Below are 10,000 nucleotides of genomic sequence, written 5' to 3' on the forward strand. Positions count from 1 at the left end.
AGATCATTAAGCAGTGCCAAGTGATCCTGAACTTCTTGGCTGCAGAGGGACGACTCAGCACGCAGCATGTGGACTGTATCTGGGCTGCAGCTCAGGTAAAACGGGACAGATTTACGAGTCTGCAGCGTTCATCACTGTGTCGGTACCGTCGAGGCGATGAGGCCCAGATGAAAACATCTGGCGCGGGTCTTCTTCGAGTCATTATATTTTATTTATATTTTATTCTTAACTGAATCATTATAATTCCATTTTACAAGAATAGTCCCGTTGTGCTTTAGAATCTCTTTTTCGAGGGAGCTCTGGCGAAGACGGCCGCTTCACAGTGTGACAGAAAAGCCCAAACGATGAACCTAAAACCCAACTGCAATAACGTTAAAACATAAAGCAGCAAGAGACTTACTACGAATTTTGAAAAACTGGCATCAAGCGTTGAATTTTCAGTGTTTTAGAACATTGTGTACAGACAGTAGTTCTGTACCAGTCAGTGAGGATGAATGTGAAGTTCTGAACTCTGCTTCTCGTTTGGCGTTGCAGCTGAAACACTGTAGCCGGTACATCCACGACCTCTTCCCCTCGCTCATCAAGAACCTGGACCCGGTGCCTCTCCGCCACGTCCTCAACCTGGTGTCCGGTCTGCACCCCAGCGCCCACACCGAGCAGGTACCAAAATACACCGCCAACTGAGCCACGCCGTTGTGTTTGAAGGAGTCGATTATCTATAATGGCGGCTCACGCGTCCCCTCCCTCCCTCCCTCCCTCCCTCCTCAGACACTGTACCTGGCCTCCATGCTGATCAAGGCTCTGTGGAACAACGCCCTGGCAGCCAAGGCCCAGCTCTCCAAACAGAGCTCCTTCGCCTCCCTGCTCAACACCAACCTCCCCATGGGCAACAAGAAAGGTCCGTCTGGATTCTCGTGCAACTCCAGGAAGTTCACATTTCTGAATGATTTTGTTAGAGCGGCATTATATATGCCATTATATATATATATATATATCTATCTATCTATCTATCTATCTATCTATCTATCTATCTATATCTATATCTATATATATATGAGGACCGATCAACACTAGAACCTTTTCTCTCTTGACACTTTCTGACTGAAGGAAGAAGTACTCAGATCTTTTACTTCAGTGAAAGGTAGTAATACCACAGTGTGGAGTACCGTTTCAAGTAAAAGTATTATTTAAGTAAAAGAATATAAGTATTTGCATCAAAATATACTTAAAGTGCCAAAGGTAAAAGTACTCATTATGCACATTATTGGATTAAATATTATTCATGCATTATTTGTGTTTAATGTTGCAGCTGGTAAAGGTATATATAATTCATTTGTTGATTATATTTTGTGATATTAATTTAGTAATTTAAGTTATGAATAGATGATAAATGAAGTGGAGAATAAAGGGTGATATTTCTCTTTGTTATGTAGAGGAGTAGAGGTATGAAGTAGCAGAACACTGAAACACTATAGTATACTTTAAGGTCCACTCTGTAGGGTTCAGTGACATCTAGTGGTGAGGTTTCAGATTGCAGACAGCTGAATAACCCTCCATTCACTCCTCCCTTTCCAAGCGTGATGGAAAACTACGGTGGCCTTCAGGTTATGTTGGAACATGAACGGCTCTCTCCAGAGCCAGTGTGTGGTTTGTCCGTTCTGGGCTACTGTAGAGCCGTGGCGCTGTTTCGGACTCTGTGTACAGATGTAAAGGTTAAGAAAACACAACTTAGTTTCAGGTGATATTACACTGTTGAAAGCATAGTTTTGAATATTATATTCCATTTCTGCCAATAGATCCCCCTAAATCCTACACACTGGCCTTTAAGCACAGTGTGAAAGTAAGAGCTGAGGTTCTGCAGACCGGGTGCCTCCTTCTCTCCTCAGCCTCTGAGCCACTGCTGCAGCAGCTGTCACAGGCCCGGTTCTCCGGTTCTCAGTCTCGGTCTTCTCGTCTCTCTCTCAGGTTCGCCGGCGGCCAGTCCGGACAGCAGCGACAACAGCGACACGCAACACAGCGGAGGCAGCGACATGGAGATGGACGACCAGATGATGACCGGCAGCAAGAGGAGCCAGCAGAGGCTGTCTGACACAGAGGTACGCACACACACACACACACACACACACACACACACACACACGTGTTGAGCTCTGTCCTTTTGACTTGTTCTCAGCTCTTTGTTGACTGCCACACTGAAGTGATTTAGCATAATTGCATTGATTCTCGCGTCCTCAGGAGTCGATGCAGGGCAGCTCGGATGAGACGGCCAACAGCGCGGAGGAGGGCAGCAGCGGGCCGGGCAGCAGCAGCGGCCGCAGCGAGGCCTCCAGCAACGAGGCCGCCTCCAGCCGGGCCAGCCAATCGGCCGGGAGCCCCGGCAGCGAGATGCACTCTGACGACATGGCCGACAGCGAGGCCTTGAAGGAGGAGGAGGAGGAGGAGGACGACGAAGAGGAAGACGACGACGACGATGACGACGACGACGACGACGACGAAGAGGACGAAGACAAGGGGAACCGGTCGGCTGCCGAGAGCGGGCAGCAGAAGGAGCCCAGGGAGCAGACGGAGTCCAGGAAAAGGAAGGCGGGGGAGGCGCTCGGCGAGGGGCCGAGCCAGGGGGCGGGGCCCAGTGGTTCAGGGGGCGGGGTCAAGCCCAAGGGTCTCCCCTTCAACGCGGAGACTTCTGCCGTCATGGTTACTGCGTCGACGTCGTTGGAGAGCCGGATGAGGATGCTGGACGCCTGTTCTGCGTCGTCGTCCACCCGGCCCGAGGGGGCGGAGCCCCAGCAGCAGCAGCAGCAGCAGCAGCAGCAGCAGCAGCAGCAGCCGGACATCGGCCCCTCACAGATGGTCCAGGGGCCTCAGGAGCCTCCGTGCCTGCCGCGGCCCGGGGACTTCCTGGGCGAGGCCATGGGCAGTGAGCTCTTTAACTGCCGCCGCTTCATTGGGCCCCAGCACCACCACCACCACCATCATCACCACCACCACCACCATGAAGGGTACAGCACGGTTCTTTTTGTGTGTAAAAACTGTTGATGGCTGCAGTGATTATGTTGCCTTTTTATCTAAATTCACCTGAACAAACGATGTGATGCAGCTGTCCCATTGATCTTTAATGGATCCTCTTTCATGAAACCCTCCCTCCTCCGTCAGGCCCATGGTGGAGGACATGCTGAGCGCCGACGACGTGAGCTGCAGCAGCTCCCAGGTCAGCGCCAAGTCGGAGAAGAACATGGCCGACTTTGACGGCGAGGAGTCGGGCTGCGAGGAGGAGCTGGTCCAGATCAACTCCCACGCTGAGCTCAGCTCCCACCTCCAGCAGCACCTCCCCAACCTGGCCTCCATCTACCACGAGCACCTGGTGCAAGGTGAGCCACACACTCGAGTTCTGGACAAGTTTGGAATAAACCGATTATATATATTTATACCGCTCTACATCTCTGCAGGTCCAGCCGTTCATAAGCACCAGTACTCCAGCGGCCACGCTGTGACTGACATCAACCTGGACAACGTTTGTAAGAAGGGCAACACGCTGCTGTGGGACCTGGTGCAGGACGAGGACGCGGTATGAAACGCCGCTTCTCTTCTTCATAGACAACGTCGTTAATGTTCAGACGTGTTTCCTAGACGGGGCTTCCTTCAAGTCCTTCCTTCAACTTTTCTTATTACAAGATGTATTAAAGAGTTTCCCCCCCAAAAAACAACTACACCATAAAATAGAAGCAGCAACAGCTAACAGAGACTAAATTCTAAAAACTAATATTTCAATAAAAGTCGGTCTGAACGAGGAGCCGCTCTGTCCTGCGGAGGTGAAGTCGAAGCCAGAAACGCTGCACCGCGTGGCCTCGGCGTGACCTCGGCGTGACCTCGGCCTGACCTCGTGTTTTGATTTGTCCGTCTGTAGATCCATCTGTCTGAAGGTCTGATAAACGAGGCAGAGAAGCTGCTGTGTTCACTCGTCTGCTGGTTCACCGACAGACAGATCCGAATGCGCTTCATCGAGGGTTGCCTCGAAAACCTGGCCCACCACAGGTAAGAGTGACCCGAACACATTGGTCTGACTTTAACTTGGCGGGGGGGGGGGGGGGGGGGTATTTTACTCACTGGGTACTTTACTCCTCTCTTTTCTTTTGTCCTCGTCTTCCCTCTCAGGTCTGTTGTGGTTTCCTTGCGTCTACTCCCCAAACTTTTTGGCACTTTTCAGCAGTTTGGCTCCAGCTACGACACTCACTGGATCACCATGTGAGTAAAATCCCTGAGCTTTTGCTGCCGTAGCAACCGAGTTCTTTATTCCGCAGGGACTGCCAAAAAAAAAAATCGATACACAAAATGAAAGTTCCCCGTCGTAGCTTTAAACAAGCCGTCTCGTTTGGTGAGTGTGGTTCTGACGTGCGTGTCGGTTTCCGTCAGGTGGGCGGAGAAGGAGCTGCACATGATGAAGCTGTTCTTCGACAACCTGCAGCACTACATCCAGGAAGTCCGTGAACACCGGCACAAGTTTGCACTGTGAGTCTGTCAGCCTTGAAGTCACACAGACGTGTATCTGTACGGCCATTATGGATTTCACGAGAATGTGTTTTCTCTTTTTATGAAATTCTCTGAACTGATTCTGACCCGGCTCCCTTTTGCAGGTACAGCCACAGTGCGGAGGTCCAGGTCCGTCTGCAGTTTCTCACCTGTGTCTTCTCCACACTGGGCTCTCCAGACCACTTCAGTAAGATCCAGCTTCTTCTGCTCATTTGGCTAAGAAATCAGGTTTATGGATAAAAAGTACATTTAAGCAAACAGAGTTTTAAAAGACGGTTGCCACTTTGATTCACAAGCTCGAGAAATTAGTTCTTCACACGTGAGTGTGTGTAACTGTGTGAGTGTGTGTGACTGTGAGTGTGTGTGACTGTGAGTGTGTTTTGTGTGTTTCAGGACTGAGTCTGGAGCAGGTGGACATCCTGTGGCACTGCCTGGTGGAGGACGCCGAGTGCTACGACGACGCGCTGCACTGGTTCCTCAATCAGGTCCGCAGCAAGGACCAGCATGCAATGGGCATGGAGACCTACAAGCATCTCTTCCTGGAGAAGGTGAGGGTGAGGAGGGGAAGCAAAACGACCTACAGGGATGACAAGTTCACCAAGAAATATTTATTTTGAAGGTGATGAAACATCGCACATCTGTGCACAGATGACCGTTAGCCTGGAGACTGTTAGGGTCATGTGTACGGAGATAACCAGGTCGCCTAAAACAACGGTTTACGTGATTCAGCCGCTTGTTTCATACGGTAGAAACACTTAACGGGTCCAGTGGAGCAGCTGTGTGTTGATGTTGCTTTGTGTGTGTTTGTCTGTGTTTTTGTGTGTGTGTGTGTGTGTGTGTGTGTGTGTGTGTTGATGTAACTGTCTCTGTGTCTTCAGATGCCCCAGCTGAAGCCAGAGACCATCAGCATGACGGGCCTGAACCTCTTTCAACACCTCTGTAACTTAGCCCGCCTCGCCACCAGCGCCCTGGACAACGCCTCCAGCTGTGAGGTACACAGACTCCTCTGAACGTCATATTCAAAATATATATATATATATATATATATATATATATATAAATAAACCTTCATTAACTTTTATTTCTCTGTTAAAAACAGTTTTCTCAATACAGCATGTCGACCATAAGGAGATTAAAGAGATATGCTGACGTGTTACTCGTCTTGCCTTTAGTTAGATCAGAGTAGACGGACAGTTAACTCACTGTGTGTGTGTGTGTGTGTGTGTGTGTGTGTGTGTGTGTGTGTGTGTGTGTGTGTGTGTGTGTGTGTGTGTGTGTGTGTGTGTGTGTGTGTCCAGCTGTGCGGGATGGACCAGCTGTGGGGGATCGCTCTGAGAGCTCAGTCTGCTGACATCAGCCGCGCAGCGATCCAGTACATCAACTCTTACTACATCAACGGTTGGTTTCCCTCCACCACTTCTCACTCTTCTCACACACAGTCTACTGACCACAATGCTAATATATTGACGGTACGCGGGAGTCACATTGTGTCTTTGTATACCTCGTTGTGTGTATCTCCAGCTGGTAAGACGGGCCTGGAGAAGGAGCAGGAGTTCATCAGGAAGTGCATGGAGAGTTTGCTGATGGCTTCAGCCAACCTGGAGAAGGACGCGCTCTCCAGCCTGACCAGCATCGAGAGGGGGCTGCTCATGCTCAAGACGCACCTGGAGGCCTTTCGACGCAGGTACGCACTAACGGCAAGGTTAACGCGAGGCGAAGGGACGTAAAGCAGTAGTTCAACGTCTCGACAACACGCTGTTTGCTGTCCTCGTCAGGTTTGCGTACCACCTGCGACAGTGGCAGATCGAGGGGACGGGAATCAGCAGCCACCTGAAGGCTCTGAGCGACAAACAGTCTCTGCCGCTCAGGATCGTCTGTCAGCCCGCCGGCCTTCCTGACAAGGTGACAAATCTACATCTCCACCCAGGAACAGTTGGTGTTCAAACCAGGAGGCAACCTCCGGTTCTGACAAGTGAAGCCGATGCTGCATTCTCTCTAGTGTCCACCAGGGGGCGACTCCTCTGGTTGTATAGAAGTCTAGTCTAAAATGACTCTACTTCTCTCTTGATTTATTCCCTCAGTAAACATTGTAAACATGAGTTTATGGTCTCAATCTCTAGTTTACAGTCTTCTTCAATACAGCATGATGTTCATTTAGTACATTATGCTCCATTTAGAATCAAACAGACCATAATGCAGGGGATGCTTTAGAGGCGGGGCTACACAGTGATTGACAGGTCGCTGCCGCTACATATACGGCGTCGCTACGTCACTCCTCCAAATAGGGTCACTTCAGTTTACTGGTTGCAAAAAACCAAGATGGCGACGGCCAAAGCACTCCGGCCTTAATTTGTCATGAGAAATTCAATCTTTCAAGCCAAAGGTTGTTGAATATATATACTATCAACCTGTTGCATCATTAGATTGAGCCTCTGTGTGTACGCGTTGTCTTTCGCAGATGACGATCGAGATGTACCCCAGTGACCAGGTGGCCGACCTGCGAGCCGAGGTGACCCACTGGTACGAGAACCTGCAGAAGGAGCAGATGAACCAGCAGGCTCAGCTGCAGGAGTTCGGCCAGAGCGGCCGGCAGCCGGGAGACTTCCCAGGTCAGCTCCCCTCGGATCCTCTCCTTGTTACCGTTTACTTACGCTGAGCACACATCTCTAGATCGCTCGATCAACGGCCACACAGTCAGTAGGTGCCCCCTCGTTTTAACTGTCTTCAGTGAGCTGGTGTGTGACGTCTGTCTCGTCCGCTGCAGGAGGCTTGATGGGTCCGGTCCGGATGATCTCCTCTGGCCACGAGCTGACCACCGACTACGACGAGAAGACTCTGCATGAGCTGGGCTTCAAAGATATGCAGGCGAGTTTCCGAAAATCTGCATTTACTTTTGTTTTTATCTGTCAAAACGTGTTGTAGTTTGAAATGCACAACGCAGACGAATCCCAACTTGACGTCTCGAGTGTCCGTCTTTTATTCCCAGATGGTGTTTGTGTCTCTCGGAGCTCCGCGGAGGGAGAGGAAGGGGGAGGGCGTCCAGCTGCCGGCCTCCTGCCTGCCCCCTCCCCAGAAGGAGCACATCCCCATGCTGCTGCTCCTCCAGGAGCCGCACCTCACCACGCTGTTCGACCTGCTGGAGATGCTGGCCTGCTTCAAACCGCCCAGCCCCAACGCCGAGAAGGTCCAGGAAAACCCTGAGGTGGGCGTGACTGAATGGAGGAACACGTTCAGCTTACATTTGAAACTATTCATGTGTGCAGAGTAGCTCACATGATCTTTTTTGTCTTCATTATAACGATGACAATTGTGTGTCCGTGCAGAGTGCGCGGTGTGAGGAGCTTCACCTGCATGCGGAGAATCTGTCTCGTCGGGTTTGGGAGCTGCTGATGCTGCTTCCTACGTGTCCCAAGATGCTTCAGGCCTTCCAGAACATCTCAGACGACACGGTCGGTCCTCACACTCACCAAACGGCTTCCTCGGGATTTCAGGGGCCGTCGACTGACGCCGATCACTTTTGAAGCCTTGCGTTAATCACGTAGCTTTATTTAATTATTGTGTGTGTGTGTGTGTGTGTGTGTGTGTGTGTGTGTGTGTGTGTGTGTGTGTGTGTGTGTGTGTGTGTGTGTGTGTGCAGAATGGGGAGGGTCTTTGCTGGAAGGAGCTGCTGAGGATAAAAAGTCCCCACAAGCTGCTGTACGCTCTGGAGATCATCGAGGCTCTGGGGAAACCCAACCGACGGATCCACCGAGAGTCCACTGTGAGGAAACGCACACAGACCACAATGCATTAGGCTTTTTTTCCTTCTAGGTCTTGTATGCATGCACCTGGTGTGCGTGTTTGTGAATCTGACCGTGCAGAGTGTGTGTGTGTGTGTGTGTGTGTGTGTGTCTCTGTCTGTCTGTCTGTCTGTCTGTCTGTCTGTCTGTCTGTCTGTCTGTCTCCAGGGCAGCTACAGCGATCTGTATCCGGACTCTGACGACTCCAGCGAGGATCAGATAGAAAACAGCAAGAACTCCTGGAGCTGCAAGGTACCTAATTAATCGACTAAGAAGGGGCAGCTCTAATTGACTCATTGTTTAGACAGTGAGAAACACAAAGACTTTGTTTTTCCCCTTTATCGTCTTGCTGTCGATGTAAAGTTAACCACAACATACAGCCGTTCTAGTTAGATTCAGTCTTTTTCCTTCTGTCCTCCAGTTTGTGTCGTCCGGAGGCCTCCAGCTGCTCCTGGAGATCTTCAACTCGGGCATCCTGGAACCCAAAGACCAGGAGTCCTGGACTGTGGTGAGAGAGACTCCCTCCCCCTCTTGAGTCTGGTCGGGTGAACAAAGACGCACGTTGTGTGAAGTCTCGCAGCGTCTTGTTTGTTCTTCATTTCTCTTCTCTCTTTCTTCTCTCAGTGGCTGCTCGACTGCCTGGCCTGCCTGCTGAAGTTGATCTGCCAGTTTGCGGTGGACCCCGCGGACCTGGACCTGGCCTACCACGACGTCTTCTCCTGGTCCGGCCTCGCCGACAGCCAACGCAAGCGGGCGTGGCCGGGCAAGTCCCGCAAGTCCACCGTGGAGCACGGGAAAGGCCTGCACATCCCTCGGCTGACTGAGGTAGACGTCCCGCCGGACGGTGACAACGGCCGATTGTTGGAAGTGATTATTCTGAGATTCTCTCTGTTGACTCGCAGGTGTTCCTCAGCCTCGTTCAGGGAACCAACCTCATCCAGCGCTTGATCAACGTGGCCTACACGTACGACAACCTCGCACACAGGCGAGTACAGACAAATCTCCTTCTGCTGTTCTAATATTGAATGCATCAGGTATAATTTACATGGTGTCGTTTCCCTTCTACAGAGTTCTGAAGGCTCAGTCTGACCACAGGTCTCGTCACGAGGGTGAGAACTTGATATTCATTCAACCGTTAGCGTTCATGATGCACATTTACTCACAAATGCACGCAGACGAGATACAGACCGGATGCAGACCAAGAATACGGTGTGAGCTGTTGATGTTTGGCGGTGGCGTGACGGTGATGTTTCTGTCCTCACCAGTGACTCACTACTCCATGTGGCTGCTGGTGAGCTGGGCTCACTGCTCCTCCACGGTGAAGTCCAGTCTGGCCGACAGCGACCACCTCCACGACTGGCTGAAGAAGCTCACCCTGCTGGTGCCCGAGGTGAGCCGGTCCCGATGAAAGTCACCAGATCCGCCAAGCCGGGGCGCCTCCGATGCTCGCTAAACCGACATGTGATCTAACAAATGAGATGAGTGTGGAAGAAATAGTGCTGAAGAACCTGAACGTCTTTGAGTCTCATTTTGTGTTGTTGTTGTTTTCAGCCGGCTGTGAGACACGAGGCGTGTAACGGCCTCTACAAGCTCTCTCTGTCGGGTCTGGAGGGCGGAGAGTCCATCAACAGGTCCTTCCTGCTGCTCGCCGCCTCCACGCTCCTCAAGTTCCTGCCTGACGCACAGGCCCTGAA

General features: G+C 51.3%; 1 protein-coding gene across 1 annotated transcript in view; it reads left to right on the plus strand.

Annotated features, from left to right (window-relative positions):
• usp34 (ubiquitin specific peptidase 34) overlaps positions 1-10,000 on the plus strand; it is a 40,453-nt gene that overhangs the window by 13,468 nt on the left and 16,985 nt on the right. The window contains 28 exon segments of the mRNA XM_068727415.1: positions 3-95; positions 535-660; positions 769-898; positions 1,966-2,096; positions 2,236-2,999; positions 3,154-3,368; positions 3,447-3,565; positions 3,905-4,032; positions 4,153-4,242; positions 4,411-4,506; positions 4,632-4,714; positions 4,921-5,075; positions 5,406-5,519; positions 5,826-5,925; positions 6,049-6,211; positions 6,303-6,429; positions 6,986-7,136; positions 7,292-7,392; positions 7,514-7,729; positions 7,851-7,976; positions 8,165-8,287; positions 8,475-8,558; positions 8,728-8,814; positions 8,931-9,131; positions 9,209-9,291; positions 9,375-9,415; positions 9,572-9,696; positions 9,858-10,000. The exon segment at positions 9,858-10,000 is cut by the window's right edge and continues 10 nt beyond it. Coding sequence (XP_068583516.1) covers positions 3-95; positions 535-660; positions 769-898; positions 1,966-2,096; positions 2,236-2,999; positions 3,154-3,368; positions 3,447-3,565; positions 3,905-4,032; positions 4,153-4,242; positions 4,411-4,506; positions 4,632-4,714; positions 4,921-5,075; positions 5,406-5,519; positions 5,826-5,925; positions 6,049-6,211; positions 6,303-6,429; positions 6,986-7,136; positions 7,292-7,392; positions 7,514-7,729; positions 7,851-7,976; positions 8,165-8,287; positions 8,475-8,558; positions 8,728-8,814; positions 8,931-9,131; positions 9,209-9,291; positions 9,375-9,415; positions 9,572-9,696; positions 9,858-10,000 — 4,115 coding nt within the window.

Source organism: Cebidichthys violaceus, unplaced genomic scaffold, assembly GCF_023349555.1.
Source record: "Cebidichthys violaceus isolate CVI_PGR_0920_01 unplaced genomic scaffold, fCebVio1.0.p SCAF_4, whole genome shotgun sequence".
Classification (NCBI taxonomy): Eukaryota; Metazoa; Chordata; class Actinopteri; order Perciformes; family Stichaeidae; genus Cebidichthys; species Cebidichthys violaceus.